The sequence below is a fragment of the Dromiciops gliroides genome, chromosome 4, assembly GCF_019393635.1.
Source record: "Dromiciops gliroides isolate mDroGli1 chromosome 4, mDroGli1.pri, whole genome shotgun sequence".
NCBI lineage: Eukaryota > Metazoa > Chordata > Mammalia > Microbiotheria > Microbiotheriidae > Dromiciops > Dromiciops gliroides.
In genome coordinates, this window is record NC_057864.1 from 386,138,369 (window position 1) to 386,162,827 (window position 24,459).

Consider the following 24,459-nt stretch of genomic DNA (forward strand, 5'->3'; position numbering starts at 1 on the left):
GGCCTCTTCTCTCCCCCCCACCCCCCAGTCCTCATTATCCTTATATTAATAATAGACCATGACCACCCCATCTTTGGGATATTATTTCTTCCCTTGTGAAATAATAATTTTTTTAGTTGTTTTCAGCTGTGTCCAACACTTCATGATCCCATTTGGGATTTTCTTGGCAAAGATATGTCAAAGAATGGCTTGACATTTCCTTCTCTAGTTCATTTTACAGATGAAGAAACTGAGAAAGACAAGATTAAGTGACTTGCTCAGGGTCACACAGCTACTAAGTGTCTGAGGCTAGATTGGAACTCAGGAAGATGACTTTTCCTGACTCCACACCTGGCACACTATCTACCTAGCTGCCTCTAATATAATATTATAATAATGCAATATTAGCCTGCACTTTAAAGTTTGCAAAACTCTTTATATTTGTTATCTTCTTTGATCTTTACAACAACCCTGAGAGGGAAATACTATTTTTAGTGCCCATTTTGCAGATGAGGAAATTGAGACTGATAAAAGTTAAGTAATTTGCCCAGGGTCACGAAGCATCTGATACAGGATTCGAACTAGGTTCTCTTATCACTTGAATTATTGTTCTTTCCTTTGGTCTCTCCTTCTCCCCTCTCCCAATCCTTCGTGACTCTTTAATTCCATTCTTTTCTCTTGGTATTGTTAATAGTCGTTCCCTCTTGTAGCTTTATATATCACCTCTCCCCTGATGACTACCAAGTCTGCATGTCTTTAGCTTATCTAGGATGCTTTCCTGTCCCTCACCTATGATATCCAGCAAGTTAATACCAATATTGTTTCCTACTATTGGTGTTTCCACGGTGTCTTTCCTATGCATCCTCTCTCTTCACCTTTATTCCCATTGCCACCAGTCTAATAGAGGTCCTTATTACCAGGGATCTGAACTGGGGGCAGCTAGGTGGCATAGTGAATAAAGCACTGGCCCTGGATCCAGGAGGACCTGAGTTCAAATCTGGCTTCAAACACTTGACACTTACTAGCTGTATGACCCTGGGCAAGTCACTTAACCCTCATTGCCCCCCCTCCAAAAAACAAAACAAAAAACAGGGATCTGAACTGTCTCATTAGGGCTTCCTTTTTCTATCCTGTCTTAACCTTTCTCAAACTAATCCTCTTTCTGTATAGACTTGGCTGGCCATGGTTGCCTGCCTCTTGCCTGATGAGTACAACCTCCTTTGTCAAACCATCAACCCCCTCCATAACCTGGTATCAGCTTAACTTTCTATCTTTCTCTTTAAAAAAGAAGAAAAACAAATTTTTGTTGTTTGGACATCACTCATGTTTCCCGGTATATCTCCCTGCCTCCTCCCCAAGAGTGCCATCCTCGATAATGAAGAAAAATGAGGAAGAGAAAAGAAAGTTAAGCAAAATGAACCTAAAAGTCTGCTCTTTATAGCTAGCTTCTTTATTTCTCATTATTCATTTTTGTGCTCTGTATGCTCCAGCCAAACTGGACTTAGCTGTCCCTCAGATAAACGCTATTATATAGAGGTAGTTGGTGACTCAGTGGATAGAGCTCTGGGCCTGGAATCAAGAAGACTTGGGTTCAAATCCAGACTTATTCCCTTACTATCTGTATGACCTTGGGCATGTCATGTAACCCCTCTTGGCCTCAGTTAACTCATCTGTAAAATGGGAATGATGATTATAGCACCTACCTCCCTGACTTGGTGTGATGATTAAATGACAGCATTTGTAAAGTGCTTCACACACTAAATGGGTGTTTCCTTTCTTTCTTCCTACTATGCTACCTCCCTGCCTCTTCTCATGCTATTCCATATAACTGAAATGTTTTCCTTCCCCTTGTTTTACCTTTTGAATTTGTCCTACTGAGTCCAAATGCTGCCTCTTTCATAAACCCTTCCCTAATTTTCCATCTCCCTACCCCTACCACATTAGATTGGTAATGGCCTTTTTTATACCTATAGTGTAAAGTTGTATATCATGGTTAACTATATGTGTCACATTCCCTAGCCTAAAGCAGGGCTTCTTAAACTTATTCCACTCACAACCCCCTTTTTGCCTGAGAAATTTTTACACAGCCCCAGCTATATAGTTATATAAAATAGGTATACATAAACTTTTACTGTTGTCAAATTTTACAAAAGCCCCCATATGGGGTCACCTTCCATGGTTTAAGAAGCTAGGGCCTAATGGACTGTACGTTCCATATGGGCAAGGAGCACACATTAACTAGATATTTGCAGTGTTCAGCACCCAGCAGGTGTGCATTATTAGCACAGGCCTTTCTTCTACTGAGTTGGATTTAGTTAAGCAAAATCCTCTTCTTCCCACCCAGCTTCAGTGTTGAGATAAGTCATTTGTTAATGAGCTTGACTTTCTTGGAAATGTGGGACTCTAAAAAACAAAACAAGTCAACAACAACAACAAACTTTGCTCCCCTACTTCAGGGAAAGAGAGTATCTTTTTCTGGGATAATTGCCCAGCTCAAGCTATTGAAATTGGGAAGTTTATTAAGTTTTAGGAAAAGTGAAATTTTATTCTTTTTTCCCCCCCTGCAACTACCTTCCTCCAGATCTCAAAATTAGATTAAAGCCATCATTCTAGTGATATACTGATGATTTGTGTAGCACTGTGATAGCTTATTATAACTTTGTAATCATTTAGATTAAAAATTACTTAATAACTGTGAATCCTCTGAAACCTACTTAACACATGACCTACTTCTTATTTGGGTTAAATGAGTTGAAATCAAAAGTACTTGAAAGTTTGGGCAGAAGTAGGCTCCTTTTGTCACATGGCTGTTAAATAAAATGAGTGCATATTCACTGAATGGCAAAATGTCAAAGATCCCTGGGCACTCATTCTGTCTCAGTGACACTGGAGGTGATTTGAATTGGTAGTCTCCTCTATATGGATTTGGGAGTCCACCTGGGGCCCCTTTCCTTTTCATCCTGGATAATTGTAGTTCTTTTAGCACATCTCTCCTGTTTCTCATACTGTGTCCATGTTTCATTCCAAATGATGTAGTAACTTACGTACTCTGTCAGCAAGGGCATGGTCTAACTTTTGGGGATTTCAGTTCTTTTTCATGTACTAGGGCCACAGGAGGTAAGAACAAAGTAGTAAAATCAGGAGTTATCCTTTTGCTTATCCCTATTCTCAAAGCTGCTTAAAGAGAAAGAATTTTACTCTAAATAGTGGTGTTGACAAAAATATTAGCCTGGCTTTGGCTTCTTGGTGTACAGTATAAAGTCATGTGAATTTGAAACATCAAGGTAGCCTCCTCCCTTATCCTGCCCCTACCTATGCAGATGTCTAGTTCTTCCAGAGAGTGTTTACTCAAAATTATTTTTGTTCTTGTTGTTTGTCCTTGACCAATGACATCACATGTCGGTGTCTTGACTCCTGCATGAATTGGATTTAAGTGAGGCCCTTCTTAAGAGCAATATATTGTACACTTAAAATTGTATCTTTACAATTGAAGTTCTGTGTGTTAGATTAGGGGTCAGCAAACTATAGGCCCAGAATATAGCCTGCCACCTGTTTTTAGTTCATATCCCATTGAACTAAGAATGGCTTTTACAATACAATACAATACAATGCATTAAGTTTTAGTTTAAAATATTCAAAAATCGGTGCTGGGGCCACATTTTAGACTTTGGATCGTCGTTTGCCAAATACTGTGTTAGACTTGAAAAGATAATGATCTGCTATATTTTTTCATCAATACATAGAATCGTGGGGGATAGTGAGGAAAAAATCCTATAAAAACAATCCATCCTCACCTTTTCTGTTGCTGGTGTCTATCCATTTCATTTTTTACAGTGATCATAGTAAGGGGAGGCTTTTCAGTACTTCATACATGAAGTAGTCTTCTTAATTGGTATCCTTTCCTCTAATCTCTCCAACCTTCTGATTCAGCTTGTGCTACCATTAGAATTAAATTATGGGGGCAGCTAGGTGCCGCTGTGATAGAGCACTGGCCCTGGATTCAGGAGGACCTGAATTCAAATCCAGCCTCAGACACTTGACGCTTACTAGCTGTGTGACCCTGGGCAAGTCACTTAACCCCAACTGCCTCAAAAAATTAACAAAAAAAAAAGAATTAAATTATGACTTACTCTGTCACTTCCTGCTTTCTATACAAGAAAAGTCAAAATACCTTAGTGTGGCATTTGAGGCTCTCAATAATCTACTCCCAAGTTACTGTTTTAACCTAGTGTTCTACAACTTACTTAAAGTACATTATGTTGTAGCCAAGCCATAATACTTGCTGGTAGAGCAAACTAAATCTATTTTCTTTCTTGGGGGGGGGATGGGCAGGGCAATGAGGGTTAAGTGACTTGCCCAGGGTCACACAGCTAGTAAGTGTCAAGTGTCCGAGACCGGATTTGAACTCAGGTCCTCCTGGTGCTTTATTCACTGCTCCACCTAACTGCCCCCAAACTAAATCTATTTTCATATTTTGTGCAAATATTTTCCAATACAACCTTCCTCTCCCCTAACCCCAGTTTCCTTTTAGACAGGTAATTCTCCAGATTTCTTATAGGTTGTTTAAAGCCCCAAATTGTTCTATGGCTAAATTTAGCTTGGGAAATGCTAACCTAGACAAACCACTTAACCTCAGTTTCTTCATGTGTAAAAGGTGCATGTTCAAAGAATCAGAGCCAGAGTTAGCACTCAGTCTTATACATAAATTTTATTTCTGTACTTAATACCTATATAATAAAAGCAAGCATTTATAGAGTGCTTTAAGGTTTGCAAAATACATAATGTCATCTCATTTGATCCTCACAACAGTTCTGTGAAGTAGGTGCTATTATTGGCCCCATTTATCAGATGAGAAAACAGAGGTTATGTATCTTGCCTGGGGTCACACAGCAAGTGATTGTCTGAGACAGGATAGCCAGCATGTTTTCCACTGCACCACCTGGCCATCTCATGTCTTATTTCCATATTTCCTCACAGAATGGAGGGTGGCCCTGGGTTCATCCAGGCCATGGCATCATATCATAAATGCTGGCTGGTCCTACTAAGCAGAAAGGGCTAAGAGTAAGAGTAGGCTCAGTATCAGGCAATGTGTGTTTGAGGATCAACCTATCCAAGGTTGAAAGGATTGTTGTTGTAAGTAAGGGCTATAGAACTGTGCATAGCCTTTGATCCAGCAATGCCACTGCTGAGTTTATATCCCCAAACAGCCCCCCAAAAGAGAAAAAGACCAATTTGTACAAAAATATTTATAGCAGCTCTTTCTGTGGTGGTTAAGAATTGGAAATCAAAGGAATGCCCGTCCATTGGGGAATGGCTAAACAAGCTGTGGTATATGATGGTAATGGAATATTATTGCGCTATAAGAAATGACAAGCAGAATGATTTCAGAAGGGCCTGGAAGGACTTGTATGAACTGATGTAGAGTGAAGTGAGCAGAACCAAGAGAACATTGTGCACAGAGGCGCGGTATTGTTTGATGAAAAAGTCTGAATGACTTGACTGTTCTCAACAATACAATGATCTAAGACAATCCCAAAGGACTATGGATGAAACATACTATCCACCTCCAAAGAAAGAACTGATATTGATTAAACACAGACTTAAGCATGGCATTTTTCACTCTTTCATTTTTTTCTTTTATTCAAGTTTTCTTATACAAAATGACAAATATGGTAATGCCTTATATAATTGCACGTGTATAATGCTTACTGCCTCAGGGAGGGAAGGAGGGATAAAATTTGGAATTCAAAACTATAAATAAAAATGCTTATTATTTTAAGAAAAGAAGTGTTGTAAGTGACTCATTTATGGACCTTTGCAACTCTCTGAGACCATCTGTGAAGTTGGAAGAGACTGTGATCACTGAATTTCTTTCAACATAATCATAGATCCTTTAAAACTGAAGAAATGTACATGTCTTGTCTCTCCCAGATTGTAAGCTCTTTGAGGGCAAGTCCTATGTCACATTCCTCTTTGTATTCTTTCTGGCACCTAGTGCACACCGTCACACAGAGAACAATACCAGATCTGAGTTAGGCCTTAGGGTCCAACTTCTGCCACTTAACCAGATCTCTGACCTTGGCCAAGTCACTTAACAGTTATGTGACTGTTTCCAAATTTATAAAGAAAATAAGGGCATTTGGACTCGAATTCAAAGGTCTGTTACAACTATTTATGCTCATAATTCTTCAAAAATAGATGTTGAATATGTTATGATAGATAGCATTCATATAGCACTGTTTTGGTTATGTGCATTCTCAATCAGTCAACATTTATTAATTGCCTACCCTGTGTTAAATATTTAAAAGACACAAAAGACAGTCCCAGCCAGGCCTCAAGCAACTCCCAATCTAATCAGGGAGATCACAAGCAAACAAAAATGTACGAACAATTGATATACAAGATAAAAAGGAAATAATAAAGAGATGGAAAAGTACTAGAATTAAGAAGAGTTGGGGAAGACTTTCTGTAAAAGGTGGAGTTTTAGTTGGGACATAAAAGGAGCCAAGAAAGTCAGTTGTTGGAATGGAAGGAGAGCATTCCAGTCATGGGGGGACAGCCATTGAAAATACCATAGTTGAGAGATGGAGGGTGTTGTTTGTGGCACATCCAGGAGTCCAGGATAGAAGATGTCAGAAGGCTGGAAAGTTAGGAGAGGAATAGGTTGTGGAGGGCTTTGAATGCCAAACAGAGGATTTTGTTTTTGTTTCTGGAAATAGAAGGGAGCCCTGGGGTTTATTGAGTGGGGGAGTGGCATGGTTGGACCTGTGCTTTAGGAAAATCATTTTGGCAGCTGAATGGAGTTTGGACTGGAGTGGAGAGAGGCTTGAGGCCGACCGACTCACCAGCAGGCCATTGCCATGGCCCAGGTGTGAGATGATGAGAGCGTGCACCAGAGTGGGGGCGGGGTATCACAGGAGAGAAGGGGGCATATTCGAGAGACACTGGAAAAGTGAAATCGACAAGCCTCAGCAATAGTGTGGGTAGGGAGGGGTGAGAGATAATGGGAAGTTGAGGATAACTCAGGCTGTGAGCCTGAGGGCCTAGGAGAGTGGCATTGCCCTATATAATAACAGAGAAGGTAGGAGGGGGAGTAGGGTTTAAAGGGAAAGAAAATGAATTTCATTTTGGACATACTGAGTTTAAGATGTCTACTGGACATGGCAATTGTAGAGGTCCTCCTGAATCCAGGGCTGGTGCTTTATCCACTGCGCCACCTAGCTGCCCCTTTCAGCCCCTTCTCAAACCACTTCCGTGCCATGCTGCCGTGGAAGTACCATTTTTTTCTCCTCTCCTGCCAGTTCCCTCCCCTTGCTCTGGAAACAGATTGATCAATGTGGAATAAAATCAAATGAATGCTACCCTTTCTTCTGCACCATTTGATTACACTTTAACTTACCCTTTCCTTGCAAACACTTGGGTAGTTAGGTGGCACAATGGATAGAGTGCTGGGCTTGGATTCAGGAAGACTGATCTTCCTGAGTTCAAATTGGGCCTTAGATACTTACTAGCTGTGTGACCCTGGACAAGTCAGTTCTTCATCTGTAAAATGAGCTGGAGAAGAAAATGGCAAACCACTCCAGTACCTCTGCCAAGAAACCCCAAAAAATGGGATCACAAAGAGTCAGACAGACTGAAAAATGACTGGACCACAAAGCATGTACTTGCCTCTATGTGTAACAGTCTGCCCTTGATAGATTGTAGGTTCCCAGAAGACAGAGACTGTCTCTCTTTTTTGTCTATCCCAAGCACTTTTCTTTTGTCAGTGGAGAGAGCCGTTTTGGGAGAGTAGATGGCCATTTTTATTGGGTTAATTTTGAGCCAATGAGACATTTATTGTCCTTTTGGCATTTGGAGATTCAGGACTAGGCTTCATGGATATGGAGAGATTTGGAAGTTGCCTACAGAATAGTTGATGCTGTGAAAGTAGATTTGTTAGTCACGGCCCTGTGATGCTCATATGGCATCCAAGCAAGTTTCATTTGGCAGTGGCCTGTAACCTAGGTAGAAGTTCTAAGTTTACAAAAATAGGCTTGGTAATTAAAGTCCGAAATAGAAAATTAAGGGGCTTCCTGCTGTGGATAACATTTGGTTCCTTGGCTTGCCGTTAGCTATGGAACGAGCATGTGTAAAGCTTACATCAATCATCTCCCTCCCCACTTGATAGGATAGCTCTCCATTAGGCAGTTTCTGCTCTGACCTTGGGAGAAGCACTTGTCTTCTGGACCTCAGTTTACTTATCTGTGAAGTGAACAGGTTAGACCATATCAAAGCTTCTTAAACTGTGGGTTGCGATCCGAGTAACTGTATGCAGGGGTTGTGAAAAATTTGGCAACAGTTAAAGGTTGCGCATACCTATTTTATGTACCTACATACTTGGGGGTCGAGTAAAAATATTTCAGGTAAAAAGGGGTCTCAAGTGGGAAAAGGTTAAGAAACCTTGGACTAGATCTGTTTCTAAATTGTGCTGTCCCCTCATCGTATTCAATAGCTCTGAATCAAAATAAAAGTACTTAACTTCAAAAACTAGTCAGTTTGCCTCTAGATAAGGAAGTAAGGGTCTTTGTGGTCAGTTACTTATTTTTTGATCCAGTGACGCTGGCCTCCTTCTTGCTCACACAAGATACTTCATCTCTCTACTCCAGGCATTTTCACTGGCTGTCTCCCCTTCCTGGAATGATGCTCTTCCTCCTTTTCATCTCTGCCTACAGGCAGCCCTGACTTCCTTCAAGCCCATCCAGAAAACCTTTCCCAACCCCCCTTAATTCTAGGGTCTTCCCTCTGATGATTATTTCCTGTTCATCCTGTTAATAGCTTTTTTTGTATGCAGTTATTTGCATGTTGCTTCCCCATTAGACTGTGAGAACTTTTTTTTTAATCCCCTTTACTTAGCCTATCTCCTGGCACATAGTAGGTGCTTAATAAATGTTTTTTGACGGGCTAGATAATCTGAATTTGGTACAAACATCTCTTTCCTCTTTTCCTTTGACTTTCTAATTTTCTTTTAAGCTTTAGCCCTTGGCCTGTTTTGATGAACTAGAGGAGAGCAGATGTATTACTGTTAATTTTGTTTAGAAAAATCAGTCCTTGAGGTGGTTTGATGGGGTGGGTTGGAGAGACATTTTTTTGTTCATTTAAAAATGCACACACATACCCATGTATATATGGATGTGTGTGTGTATATATATATTTGTGGAAAAGAGGGAGAGAGAGAGTGCGTAAGACATACATATTTGGACATGGGCAGTAATTATGTGTTTGTTACAAGGTTTTGTCTCTCCCTACAACTCCCCTAACCATATGGTGGGGTGGGAAAAGGGAGAAAAAAATAAATAAATGCTTCTTAAATGAAAAAAAGTAAAATCAAAGTTACATTTTTAAAACATTGTAAACTTATTTCCAGATTGTATAAAATGAGATTACAGCAAGGAGGACACATTGCCTATTAAGTTTTTTTATGTGAAATGTTGCACGGTTAATTCTATTATAAATAAATTTAAATTTTTTTAAAAAAATCAGTCCTTCTTTTGCCATAATCTGCCCACCTTTGGGGAGAAACATTATCACTGTACCTGAAATTAGTAATAAAAGCACTTGATTCCTGGCTCAAGTACTCCCAGGTTTGCTCAAGTGCTTTCCTTTTCTAGGTGGCATCTTAGATATAGTGCTGAGCCTGGAGTTAGGAAGACATGAGTTTGAATCTAGCTTCAGCAACTTACCAGATGGGTGATCCTGAGCAAGTCATTTAACCTCTCTTTGTCTCAGTCTTCTTATCTGTAAAAGGAAGATCACCTACCTCCCAGGGTTGTTGTGAAGATCAAATGAGATAATATTCGTAAAGCACTTTGCACAGTGCCAGACACATGGTAGGCACTATATAAATATTAGCTGTTGTTACCATTTATTAAAAGCTCTTGATTACTGTCTTTGCTTACCTGCATTCCTTTTTTTTTTTAATTTTTTATTTTTTTAGCGAGGCAATTGGGTTTAAGTCACATAGCTAGTTAAGTATTAAGTGTCTGAGGCCGGATTTAAACTCAGGTACTCCTGACTCCAGGGCCGGTGCTCTATCCACTGTGCCATCTAGCTGCCCCTCCTGCATTCCTTTTAAAGTCTGTACAGTGGATAGAATGTTGGGCTTGGAATCAGGAAGACTTCAATTCAAATGTGGCCTCAGGCACTTAGTAGCTCTGTGACTCTGGGCAAGTCACTTAACTGCTATCTGCCTAAGTTTCCTCAGTTATAAAATAAAAATAATCATAATACCCACCTCACAGAGTTGTGAGGATCAAAGGCGATAGTATTTGTAAAGCACTTAGCATAGAACCTTGCATGTCCTCTGCTCTGTATTAATGTTAATTTCCTCTCCTCCCTCCCCCCATTTGATCTTTATAACAGCCCTGTGAATTAGATACTATAATTTATCCCCATGTCACAGATGATGAACCCGAGGTTGAAATAGTCTAAGTAACTTCACCCCAGGAACAGATCACATAGCTTTTGAGTGAAGCAGAATCCAAATTCTGCTGTTCTGACTCGAGTCCAGTGTTCTGTATTTCAGTATTCTAAGTGGATTACCACTGAAAACAAACAATTAGCATCTATAATTCATGGGGGGGGGGGATTGTTCTACTTAAACCATAATCCATATTAAAAGATTACCTTTTGCCAGTTGACTCTACCATCCTCTTTCCAATCAGGCATTAGTTATCAAATTTGTACTATGTTAGCCGTTCACTGTACAGTTCTGACCTTCAGCTTTCCTGGTACCGGGTAGAGTATGCATGTGCATTTAAAACATACACAGAAAAATGCTTTGATGGCAGAAGTTGTAAATTCTGTTTGTATAAATGTCATCTTGGATTTAATTGAAATAGGCTTGTGGGGTTTAGCTTTAGAAGGGACCTTTGTGATTTATTTATTTGTTTGTTGTTTGTTTGTTTGTTTGTTTTGGGGGACCTTGGTAATTTAAGCTCAGCCCGTTCATTACATAGATGAGGAAACTGGGCCCCAGAAAAATTAAGGCCACGGATAGTATCACAGCCAGTATTTGAATCCCACTCAGGGAAATAGTAGCTCACTCCCTCCCTTTCCCCCAAACTCACACAGTTTGGGGCTCCTTATGCCCACCATCTTTTACCTCGTGCAGTTTTCAGGAAGAGTGCCCCGGTTAGTTCAGTGGAATTTATTAAACACTATGTAACGAGGACTGTGCCATGCCCTGGTGGAATACATGAATAGGCAAAATACAGCCCGTGCTTTCAAAGCTGATAGTCTAATAAGGGAGCAGGGAGCCATATACCATTAATTGATCCCAGAGAGAGTAAAGTACAAAAGATAGGTCCCAGCTAAGTGCTAAGAAATTTGAGGTGAGAAAGCACCCCTTTGTTTTGAGATGGAGAGGAAATAATGTCAAGGAAGTATGTTCCAGAGGACTCATGTTGATATGTGTTATGCACATTTGTAATGAGTTTTATTTTATTTTGCTTTCTCAATGGATAAGGGAGAGAGAGAATTCAAAACTGAAATAAAATCAATTGAATTACAAATTTTAAAAAATAATAAAGATCTTGGCAAATGAATGCAATAAGTACCTTAGCACTAGAGACTGACAAATGTCCCAGTTTTCCTAAGAGGAAAGATAATTAAATCAAACTATAAGAGGTATGCTAGACTTTGATTCCTGGCAATATTCTTTAACACATAATTAAAGAGATGGTTAGTGTTTTGTTTTGTTTTTTAATTTAAAGGTGTGTTTAATTAGGTGGGATCCAAGCTGAGTCATAAAACAAGGAAGGGATTTCAGCACACCCAGGTTAGTAGTAATCAGTGATCTATTCTAGCAATAGGGAATGGCTTGCACAGAGAGTAGGAGATGTTAGAAGGAGACTAAGGAGAGAACGTAGTCTAGACTGGGGAGAATACAGAATGCATGAAGGGAAACAGCATCAGTCAAGGCTGGAGAGATGGACTGGAGCAGGATGCTGGAGGCCCAAAATGAGGAGTTGACTCTTTATTCATTCCACAGTAGGGAGATATCAGAGGTTGATGATTAGAGGAATAACATGATTAGAGGAAACATTAGGAAAAATGCTCCAGTGGTTGCCCTTTTTTTTGGCGGGGCAATGAGGGTTAAGTTACTTGCTCAAGGTCACACAGCTAGTAAGTGTCGAGTGTCTGAGGCCACATTTGAACTCAGATCCTCCTGAATCCAGGGCTGGTGCTTTATCCATTATGCTACCTTACTGCCCTTGTTGCCTATTTTTACTGTATACACTGAGCAGTCTCTACCAGACTCAGAATCTTGTTTTGCCAACAGCTTTAATGAAAATACCAACAATATCAATGAAACATTTGATTTCACTTGTGAACTGCTCCCAAGCAACTCATTTGCTAATGATCGGTGGATATGTTTGAAAGAACCTGGGGAGGTAGAGCCTAAAAAAGAGAAGATTTTGGTGGGGAGGCAGAGTGTCAGTAACAGCCATTGATAGTTATGTACCAGGGCAGCAAGGTAGTGCTGTGGATAGAACACTGGCCCTGAAGTTGGGAGGACCTGAGTTTAAATCTCACCTCATTAAATGTCACCCTGGGCAAGTCACTTAACCCCAATTGCCTTAAAAACATCAGGGACTATCTCCTGTTGTCCTAATGTATATCTTGCCACTGGACCCATATGGCTCTGGAGGAGAGAGTGGGGTTGGTGACCTTGCATAGCCCCTTCTCACTTAACTCCAGGTCAATGCAAGTCATGACATCACCCCCTGGTGTCATGGTCCTCTTTGAGAATAAAGGACAAACAACAATGTAGCCAACTTATTTTGGCTTAGCCCCAAAAAATCAGACCTAGGTCCTGTAGGTGTATAGGGTATTTTACTATCAGGAATGCTGAGCTTGGAACTCTTGACTCTGCTTCTGACCATGGTATAACTTCATCGCTCTCTGCCTCAGCTTTCTCATCTGTAAAATAGCAAGATAAAAGGTAACAATTTAATTTTATAGGAAGGCATGCTTTCAAAGACATACATTCAGAAAAATTATTACCTCCCCTTAAGGTGGTAACCAGTTGCTGACTGTAATGTTAATCATTCCTAACTGGTAATAAAGTTGCTAATTGGTGGTGTTCTATTTGAGGGTATCAAATATAAGTGCTTCTAAATTCTCTTCCATTCCACCTTCCCAATATCTTTCAAAGCTGTAGCAGCTCTTCAATTCCAACTGATACCCCCCTAGTAGAGGTTCTTCCTTACCACCTGTCTGGCTTATTTAATGCAATATCCTAATAGATCTTACTTCTTTTCTCCTTTCTCCTATCCATTCTTCACACCACAGCCATAGTAACCTTCCTTACTTAAAACTATTCACATTGCTTCTTTGCTCAAAAATATTCTGTGACTTCCCATGGTTTACCAAATGAAGTTCAAATCTTTAGTCCAGCATTTGAGGCCTTGCATAAATAATTACCTTTTGAATAGTTAAGGTTCTCAAAGTGCTTTACAAATATTATCTCATCGGATCTTACGGCAACCCTGGGAGGGAGGTGCTACCATTATACCCATTTTTACAGATGGCAAAACTGAGGCAGGCAGAGATTAAGTGACTTCCCCAAGAGTCACACAGTTAGTGACTGTCCGAGGCAAGATTCAAATTCAGATCTTCCTAGTTTGGGGTCCAGTGTGCCACCTAGCTTTTTCAAATTTCCCTTACTAACCACTTCTGTATGGGTTTTACTCTCCAATTAAAAACCCAACCTTTCCTCCCATACTGTCAACTATTTATAGGCTTTTCTTTCTTCCATCATGCTGTTCCAAATCCTACACATCCTTCAAAAGTCTAGTTTAACTTCTCCGTCCTCCATGAACCAATCTGTGATCTCCTCAGTCAGAAATCATCTTTCCATTCTCTTACTTTTCATAGTGTTTTGTACCTCCCCTGCTCTCATTCTGTTTTGTTCCTTAGCTGTTTTTTTTTTATTTTATTTTTCTGAGGCAATTGGGGTTAAGTGACTTGCCCAGGGTCACACAGCTAGTAAGTGTCAAGGGTCTGAGGGCAGATTTGAACTCAGGTCTTCCTGAATCCAGGGCCGGTGCTCTGTCCACTGCGCCACCGAGTTGCCCCCCTTACCTGTTATTTTTTTAACCATGTATGGCATAACAAGTAAGCTCATTGAAGGCAGGACGTATGCCATAATTATCTTTCTTTCTCCACCATTACATAAAACAGTATTTTAGTCTTATTAAATGATGGTTGAATAGCTGCAATAATTTGTTCAAAGGCATCAGTGTGAAGGCCAATCATGTGACTCACCAAAGGGGTGAAATGGCAGTCACTGGATGGGGACTTAATAGCCTTGGATACCTTCTGTGGTTCACATTTATCCCTTTTCTCTGGGTTTTTTACTATGTGCCTCTCATTAAATGGCTAAATAAAAGATAAATCTTTCAGATAGCTAATATTTTGGAATGGCCTCTCAATGAGGCAAGTTTAAATCTTGTTTCTACCATTATTAGAGGCTCAAAAACATAGCCTATAATGAAGCTAGTAGGGTGAGCCTTTTCAGAAGGAATTAGAGGTGAATACCAGTAAGACTTTGCAGAGAAGTTGAGTTGCCTTTGATCTGAGTGCTGTGTTCTGTGTCAAGCTCAGCATACGCTGTGGGTACATATTAAATGTTAATGGAAAATGGAATGATTCCACCGTTTTAAAATGTCAGCATATGTAGCGAAATCACACACTAAACAGTTGGCTGCCCAGATTTAAGTTAGTAATAAAATATGAACATGAAAATGAGACCATACTCATGTATAGGGATTAGACATATTTGACCGATTACTATAATGGGTTTGGATCCAACTGTGGCAAGCAGAGCTTCAAATAATCCCGGAAGGAGGGACTTGTCAAAAGGTAATCAAAATCAGCCATCTTAGCTTGTGTGAGATTTATGATCTAATATCCAATTTTAAATCTCACACTTGATTAGGCCCCCCCTTTTTTTTTCTACTATTCCACTATGAAATACTTTTAAGAGTATGAAAGTTATATAGAGGTTTATAAATTTGGGACATTTATGCATTTTGGATTTTTTTGGCAGTGCTAACAACCCAGGGTCAGACTTTATTAACTATCATCATCTTTTTGGGGGGGCTGGGGTAGGCAACTGAGGTTAAGTTACTTGCCCAGGATCACACAGAGAGTAAGGATCTGAGGTTATATTTGAACTCAGGTCCTCCTGACTCTAGGGCCAGTGCTCTATCAACAGTGCCATCTAACAGTCCTTTTATTAAGTATCATCTTAACTTTGCATCCATTGGTCTTGGTCTTTCATCATTTTCAATAGCTGTTTATTGTCCTAGCCTGCTTAATTTATAAAATATTTCTGTCACTGAGGTCCAAATGTTCAGTTAAAAATGTAACTGATAACTAGACTTAATTAGCCTGAACGATTGTTAAAGAATTTGAACTGCTTTGATACTCTGTTTTTTGAAGGCTGTATGGCCCTGTGGACAGTGTATGTTGCAGATTTTCTTTAGCACAGAGGTTCTTAACTTTTTTGTGTGTCATGGACCATTTCGGCAGTCTGAAGTCTGTGGATTCCTTCTGAGAATAATATTTGCAAGTACATAAATACATAGGATTATAGTGATCGATACATAGGATTACAAAGAAAACCAATTATAATGAAATACAGTTATCAAATTAAAAAAAAAAACCAACACCTAAGGTCATAGAGCTCAGGTTAAGGACCCCAGATTTAGAGCATGCATAGTTTTTAACCAGCACATTTTTATACTAAAAACTTCATAAGATTGTAAAGGAAAAATATGAGTTTAAATCCAAAAGATAACATTCTCTAATGGAGAAAGGAAGAAAACAGACACTTATTGAGAGCCTACTTTGCCTCAGGCTCTGAGCTAAGCACTTTACAAATACTATCTCATTTTATCCTCACAACAACCCTAAGAGATAGGGGCTCTTATTATTCACATTTGATAGTTGAGGAAACTGAGGCAAGCAAAGGTGAAGAGACTTGACCAGGGTAATGTAGCTAGTAAGTGTCTGAAGCAAGGTTTGAATTCAAATCACCCAGACTCCTGGCCTCAGCACTCTAGCTACCACACTACCTACCTACCACTAGGGAAAGCACTTGCTTGAGAGTTAGTTACCCTGGGCTCAAGCAAAGATCCTGCCTAGCAGCCCAGTGACTTGGGTGACTTCGCTTTGCTTTCCTATAAATGAGGATAGTTCCCTATCTACCCCAGAGTGAAGATCACATGAGTTAAGTGATATGAAAGTAATTCAAAGCACTGTTAAAAAATAAATAAATAAATAAAAGGCCAGGTCTTTATTATCCTGTAGGTGCTACAGAACTGGTGCCCTCTCTCTATGACAGACTCTTGCTGCTTAAAGAGACTCTGCAATGAATCACTTTGAAATGCAAATATAGCTCCTTAATATATGCTTTTCAACTCGGCTTCTAGAGTAAAAGAACCCTATGCCATAGTTTACAAAAAGCAAATACGCAAAACCCCAGAGGACTGGGACGAGATGTGATAGGAAGATGACTAAAGAATATGGGTTAGAAGGGGAGAAATATCTATTTTTTTTTTTTCAGAATTTCCTTCTCTAATCTTCGGGCGAGGTTTATCAGTCCCTTACTTTTATCATCTTTCTGAAAGGTTCAGTTGGTGCGATTATTGGAGTTCTTTTCATTTTTAACCCAGGACTCTTGTCTCTTTATCTCAGAAAAGGCAGTTAGTTGTTCCCATTTGCAGTTGTTCCTGGCACTGTTTCAGGCATGTATGATTTGAATCTTCTTGTTCTGTGTGCTCAGATTAGATTAGTCCAGAGTGATTATGAATCGTAAAATAGCTAGCATTTATTTTATATTTGTGTATGTGTACATATATTCTGTAATTTTATCCTTGCAGCAGACCTAGGAGTTACAGGTTATAATTATTCCTGTTTTACATTTAAGGAAACTGAGGCAAGAAGCAGTTAAGTGACTTATCGCATGGTTATTAGCATCTAAGGCAGGATTCAAACTCAGGTCTTCTTGACTTAAGGCCGAGTGTTCTATCCAGTGCTTATGGAATCACAAATTTATAGTTCATATGGTTTGTGGTATGGTAGGTCTGAGTTGGAAGGGAATCCAGAGACTGTGTAGTCCTATTGATGTTGTTATTCAGCTGTTTTTCTGTTGTGGCCAACTCTTCTTGATCCCATTTGGGGTTTTCTTAGAAAAGATACTAGAGTGGTTTGCCATTTCCTTCTCCAGTTCATTTTACATATGAGGACACTGAGGCAAACGGGGTTATATGACTTGCCCAGGGTCACACAGATGGTAAGTGCCTGAGGCCAAATTCGAACTCTGGCAAATGAGTCTTCCTGACTCCAGGCCCAGCACTGAACTCACTGCACTACCTAGCTGTTCTAGGCTTCCTTTAAGTCCCAACTAAAATCTCACCTCCTAAAGGAAACCTTTCTCAACCCCTCTTAATTCCATTGCCTTCCCTATATTAATTATTTCCTATTTGTCCTATTTATAGCTTGCTTTGAATATACTGTTTACATGTTTTCTCCCACATTATATTGTAAACTCCTTGAGGGGTAGGGATTGTTTTTTTTTTTTTTTTGCAGGGCAATGGGGGTTAAGTGACTTGCCCAGGGTCACACAGCTAGTAAGTGTCAAGTGTCTGAGGCTGGATTTGAACTCAGGTACTCCTGAATCCAGGGCCAGTGCTTAATCCACTGCACCACCTAGCTGCCCCAGGGATTGTTTTTTGCCTCTTTTTGTATCCCCCTTACTTAGCACAGTGCCTGGCACATGATAGGTGCTTAATAAATGTTTATTGATTGATTGATACTTTGTGATAGGCACTATGCTAAGTGCAGGAAATACAGAGACAAAACTGAAATAATCCCTGCCCCTAAGAAGCTTATATTCCAATGGGGGGAGGAAATCTTTTTAATGGTTATCAAATATAAAATATAAACTCAGCCTGTCATCTAAAGGTATCACAAATTTGGCTTCTACCTACCTTTCCAAACTTATTTTATATAATACCCCTTTATATACTGAGGCAGCTAGGTGGTGTAATACATAAAACACTGGGCCTGGAGCTAAGAAGGCTTGAGTTCAAATACAGTGTCAGACATGTACTAGTTGTGTGACCCTGGACAAGTCATTTAACCTCTGTTTACCTCAGGTTCCTCAACTATAAAATAAGAATAATAATAGCACCTACATCGCAGGGTTGTTGTAAGGATCAAATGAGATAAAGGAGCACATAATAGGCATTCTATAAATTCTTATTCCTTTCTCTTCCCCTACTGAACATTCTAGCCCCACTAGTCTGCTCTTGTCTGTGTGTGACATCCTATCTCTCACCTCTGTTCTATCCCTTTGCTTCATAGGCTGTTTTCCATGATTAGAATGAGTCCTGTGCCTCTTAGGCACAGACTTGCTATCTTAAGGGCTCAGGTTCTGCCTCCTGTGGAAGTCTTTGCTGAATTTTCTTCCCAGCCTTCCCCCACTCCACCTTCTCCCTCTCTCCCATCTCGTGCCAGTTATTACTGCTTCTCTTCCTTTTCAAAGTACCTAGCACTTGCTTATCTGCATACACGTTTTTATCCTCCCAGTAAAATACAGGCTACTTGAAGCCAAGTATTGCGTCTGTTTTATTTTGACTCGCTAGAACAAAGCCTTGAAAAGTAGATATTCCATAAACATTTGTTTAATTTGAGTATCTTAAAAAAAAACAACAGCCATTTGAATTGCGGATGTATTTTTCTTTTGTCCTGAAGATCCTTTCTTGTAAATGTATTTTCAGGTCAAGAACGGTTTGGCAACATGACAAGAGTATACTACAAAGAAGCCGTGGGCGCCTTTGTGGTCTTTGACATCTCAAGAGGGTCCACATTCGAGGCGGTTCTCAAATGGAAAAGTGATTTGGACAGTAAGGTGCAGCTTCCAAATGGCATCCGGATCCCTGCGGTTCTCCTAGCCAATAAATGTGACCAGAACAAGGACAGTGCCCATAGCCCTTCTCAGATGGACCAGTTCTGCAAAGAAAATGGTTTTATAGGATGGTTTGAAACATCTGCAAAGGTAAGAGTCTGGATCTTTATGTGGCTGTAAAGCAATGAGAACTGAGGAACTCTGGGTAAAGACTGAAGCATACTTTTTTTCCACATTCGTGTTTCCTGATTTTTATTTTTATCTTTTTTAACATGGCATATAGAAATATGTTTTGCATGATTTCACATGTATAATTGATATTATATTGCTTCTCTTCTCAATGGGTGGGAGTAGGGGAGGGGAGGAAGAGAGAATTTGGAACTCAAAAAATATTTAAATGAATATTAAAAATAAATTTTTTAAACCATTAGAAATATTCAAAAGCAGAAGCTGGATTTCTTTAGCACTTTTCTTTTTTTAATTAAAAAAAAATTTTTAATTAAAAAAAATTTTTTTAGAAGCTGGATTGGGGCAGCTAGGTGGCTCAGTGGATAGATCACTAGCCCTGGAGTCAGGAGGACCTGAGTTCAAATCCAGCCTCAGACACTTAACACTTACTAGCTGTGTGACCCTGGGCAAGTCACTTAACCCCAATTGCCTCACCAAAAAAAAAAAGAAAAAGAAAAAGAATACGACGCTGGATTTCCTGTTAGGAAGTATACTTTTTCAGGTATAGATTTGACTGGGTGGCCTTTGAGGTCCCTTTACTCTCTGAGATTCTGTAAACTAACAGATATGTATGATTCCTTCATAAAACCCACTGTTCTAACAAATAGAAAAAAGAAAATATATTATTCTTGGCACATGCTGCAGAATGGTTTCATTGACCAATTTTAAGTGGTAAGACTATAATAAAACAATCCTTCTCTGTAGATTTCAGTTCCTTATAGGAATAGGGACTTGATTAATAGAATCAGTAAGCCTAAACATAAACATGAGGTATTTTGCCGGCATTTCTCCTGAAACTTGTGCTGTGGGAGATGTAGAAAAGAGGAATATTCATTGTCCATCTTGGAAGCTAGTTAAAAGGACATTATTGCAACAGTTGTTGTAGAAACTCATTATTGATGAATGATTTCTCTAGGACAGGAAGTTCATGAATAATTTGACTTCAGAAATTAGTTTTTACTATGTGAGGTTAATAGGTATTTGATATGCCAAATTTAATATAAAGCATTTGTTATAGCAGAAGAAAAATCCATCACATTGAGCTAAACATTCTGAAAGCATGTTTTCCAAGTCTATTACTTAAGTCAAAACTATCTACTTCCTTGCAATTGGAGGAATGAGTAAAGGTAATTGGTGCTGATGCTTTGAGGGGTACCTAAGAATGAACAGCTTAGCTACTGTTCTATACTACCCATTGTGTTTCTAATGACAACTTATAAATCCCAGAGGAGAATGTTGTGATAGCTATTAATTCCTTAGGATGTTTTTAAACAAAGCTCCATGGGTATCATACTGTTCAAAATTAACTAATTTGTGCATAATACCCAAAAACAACAGTCTGTACTAAGGGGAAAAATAAAAGTGACTATGTGTAGAACTCATTACATGCTTCAGTGAAGAGACCATTGGAAATATTATCACTCATGGTTCACACCATATACTCAATGTTTAGGTCAAAAGGGAGCCTCACAATGAAGCATTTGTCTGAACTCTTTCCTTCTGCTTTAAGTGAGTCTCTTAGAGGGGTGGGCAGCTAGGTGGTACAGTGGATAGAGTACCAGACCTAGAGTCAGGAAGACTCATCTTCCTGAGTTCAAATGTGGCCTCTGACACTTACTAGCTGCGTGACTTTGGGCAAGTCACTTAACCTTGTTTGCCTCAGTATCTTCATCTATAAAATAAGCTGGAGGAGGAAGTGGCAAATCATTCCAGTATCTTTGCCAAGGAAACCCCAAAAATGGGGTCACAAAGAGTTGGACATGACTGAAACAACTGAACAACAACAAACTTAGAGTAGGCTCATAGGAAGACTAAAATCAGTGTGATGTTGACTTCTTTCAAATCATAGAATTTAAGAGCTGCAGTAGTGTGTGAATTTAATTGGATTAGACTATAATTTGACATGCTTTCATCATGTGCTCCTACTGAATGACTTGGAACATCTGATCTTGACCTGATAAAACCAGATTGAGCTGGTTTGTCCACCTTTAGTTAACTCTTTTGTCAATTCATTGGTAAATGTTCTTCTACAGGGCTCTTGTTTGTTATGTTTTTACCACAAAAATAACTATTACTCCAAGGACATATGTAAAAGTTTTAGTTCTTTAAAAAGTACATTTCAATGAATAATTAGAGTACTTATAGAGAATTCAAGAATTTCAGCCCTCATGCAAGCCCACCATGAAGTAAAAGGTCAAGTGCACTGAAGTGCTAAGAAATGTATTGGGGGAATGGGGGAGTCAAGAATTTACAAACTATTGTTGCAAAACAGAGTAATACTCAGAAAACAAGGAAAGATCTTCAGAGGCACATGCCAACTGTTGGAGTGGTTAATGATTCATCTCCAGTGCAGCATAGGTTTCTCGATCAACTTTCTTTTTAGATTGCAAACCAAGAGTTACAAGTGACTTAATTATGTGAAGAGTAAGCAGAAAATAAAAGGTCTGAATAAAAGTTTTGTCTCTATGTCACAGCCTCTCTCAAGGACTTCAAGATGCATTGGCAATATTTGAACTGGGAGAGCTGGAAAAAAGAAAGATTACCCTAAAGGGCCCAGAATAACATTAATGTGAAATTTTAATGAGTGTTTAGAGGAAATGGTAAAATGCATTTTGAGCTACACACACATGTGCAAGTATATACATATGTGTATATGTATGTATATGTGTGTGTATTTGATCCCCTCTTTTAAACTATACGTGCCATGCCAGATCATGTTAGCAAAACTCGGTTTCTTCTTCTGGGTAACAGAGCACTGTATTCCCTGTAGTAATGAAATACACCTAAGAAATGTTTCAAACAAGGAACCCTTGGAGCACTCAACAGAGTCTTAAATTCTTAGAATGCTTCTAATTCTGTTCTTTTTTTGGGGGGGGGGCAGGGCAATGAAGGTTAAGTGACTTGCCCAAGGTCACACAGCTAGTAAGTGTCAAGTGTCTGAGGTCAGATTTGAACTCAGGTCCTCCTAAATCCAGGGCCAGGGCTTTATCCAATGCCCCACCTAGCTGTCTCCTTAATTCTGTTCTTAAAATAATTTCTCTGATTCTCTTGAACATCTTTAGTACTCTTTGAAGGCTAGAATATTAATTTTATTTTTCTTTATTTCAGGATAATATCAACATAGATGAAGCTGTTCGATTCTTGGTGGAGAATATTCTTGCAAACCATAAAAATTTTCCTAATGAAGATGATGTAGACAAAATAAAGCTGGACCAAGACCCTTTGAGAGCAGAGAGTAAATCCCAGTGTTGTTAATGTTTCCCCTATTTTTTTTTGGTATAAGAATGATGGCTCGGGGCAGCTAGGTGGCACAGTGGATAGAGCACTGGCCCTGGATTCAGGAGGACCTGAGTTCAAATCCGACCTCAGACACTTAACACTTACTAGCTGTGTGACCTTGGGCATGTCACTTAACCCCAATTGCCTCACCAAAAAACAGAACAAAACAAAAACAACAAAAAAAGAATGATGGCTGACTTTATACCTATGAAGACTTAAACTGAGACTGCATTCCAGATGAATTGCTCTATTGGGACTTTTCATATGGATAGTTCTTTAAAATGGTGGTATCCTTGGATGATTGAACTTCTTGATTGGAAATGGAATGTATAGTAAATTGTTCCATGTCATGGGTGTAGAACATGTGTTCAAAACTTGGCTTGTTCTTTAAACTGTCAAAATGTTTATGCTTTTTTTGTATTTCTTTTTTTTAAATATAAGCTGATAATTTTTCCATGCTTGGAAAGACTTCTGTGTTGAATTATTTTATTAAGATTACTGCTATAGAAGAAAACTGAAAAGTCCTGACTTTGCTAGCAGTTTTTATGTATATTTTTTTTCGAAGGATATTTTGGTAGTTTATTCCATTGATTTAGGCGTTATAACTTACATTGGTCACAGAAGGGGTCATTTTCCTTGTTTGACAGTGTTTAGATTTTTTTAAATTGTGTGTGTGCGTGTGTGTGTGTGTGTATATATATATATATATATATACACACATATATATGTATATATGTGTGTGTATACATACATATATGTGTGTGTGTATATACACACATATATATGTATATATATTCAAAAGTTTTGCATTACTTATTAAACCTTTTAAAGGTCTATAATTTTAACTTTGTGTCAGTGATTCTGTTTTCAAGCTTCTTCTAATATAGTTAAGTATTCATTAATTCCTCAATCTGGGCTTGATCATGGATGACTTCCTAGGGATATAGACCTTTCCAGTGGATAACTTTTAAGTTAAGTTTAGACAGACTTTTCTCTTTCACTCTCCTATGTCTTGTGTGTGTGTTGTTACTAAAAATGTCTCATTTCAGATTTGAGCAATGGTATAAGCCTCCCCACTAATAATATCCTGGTGACAAAGTTAAAAATTGTGGTCAGTGGAGAATTAATTAATTGGTAAATGAACTGAAATGTTCTACATTATAAGCTTTCAAGTAAGCCCTACCCTAAATACTGTGTTGTCATTTAAAACACAGTTGTAGGGAAACTGAAGGCCAAAACACATTGTTGTACATGCCTATTTTTTGAGTGAAATTGTCACTTATTGGAAAAGAATAAATGTTTTGACAGTTAAGGTCTTTGGTTAATATGGTTGTTCTGTGACAAGGAAGTATTAGTGGGCTTTTAAAATCTTCTTGGTGTCTACTTACATTAAAGTATCTTGTTTTAAAGTATTAACTGACTTGTGATAGACATGTCTGCCTTATTTAAGAGAAGTTTAAATACTGTTCAGTCGTTGAATTCTTGTGTAACATAACCATTGCTTAGTTACAACTTAAAGTGCACCCTATGTAGCTTGGTAACAGGTGGTGCTGCAATTGGAGTTAGGAATTGAATTAAAATCCTGCCTCATACACTTATTTGGGGCATATGACCCTGGACAAGGTCAATTAGCCATCCTCAGCCTCTGTTTCTTCATCTCTTAGTTGGTGATAATAAAACCTACCTCATAGGGCTATTGTGAGGAAACATGTTAAAGTGTTTTGCAAACCTCACAACCCTATATTGATGTTGGCAATTATTATTTTTAGAGAGAACACTTAGAGGAAGAGGGGTGTGTGTGTGTGTGTGTGTGTGTGTGTGTGTGTGTGTGTGTGTGTGTGTGTGAGAGAGAGAGATTAGAAATGGAAAAGGCGGCTTCTGGGTTGCCTCAGTTTTCCTGGGAAAAGGATTCAGTTGTCAGAGGCCATAAAATTCAATTTGTGTAACAGCTTTTGTCTGTCATTAGTACAACCTGAAAGTTCTTTAAGAACATGAGCACAAACCAAAGACAGTGA

The 24,459-nt window shown here is 39.0% G+C and overlaps 1 protein-coding gene across 1 annotated transcript in view; it reads left to right on the forward strand.

Annotated features, from left to right (window-relative positions):
* RAB32 (RAB32, member RAS oncogene family) overlaps positions 1-24,214 on the forward strand; it is a 48,961-nt gene extending 24,747 nt beyond the window's left edge. The window contains exons 2-3 of the mRNA XM_043999286.1: positions 18,810-19,087; positions 22,274-24,214. Coding sequence (XP_043855221.1) covers positions 18,810-19,087; positions 22,274-22,420 — 425 coding nt within the window. The 3' untranslated portion in view covers positions 22,421-24,214. The remainder of the gene's footprint in view (positions 1-18,809; positions 19,088-22,273) is intronic.
* Positions 24,215-24,459: the final 245 nt, after the last annotated feature.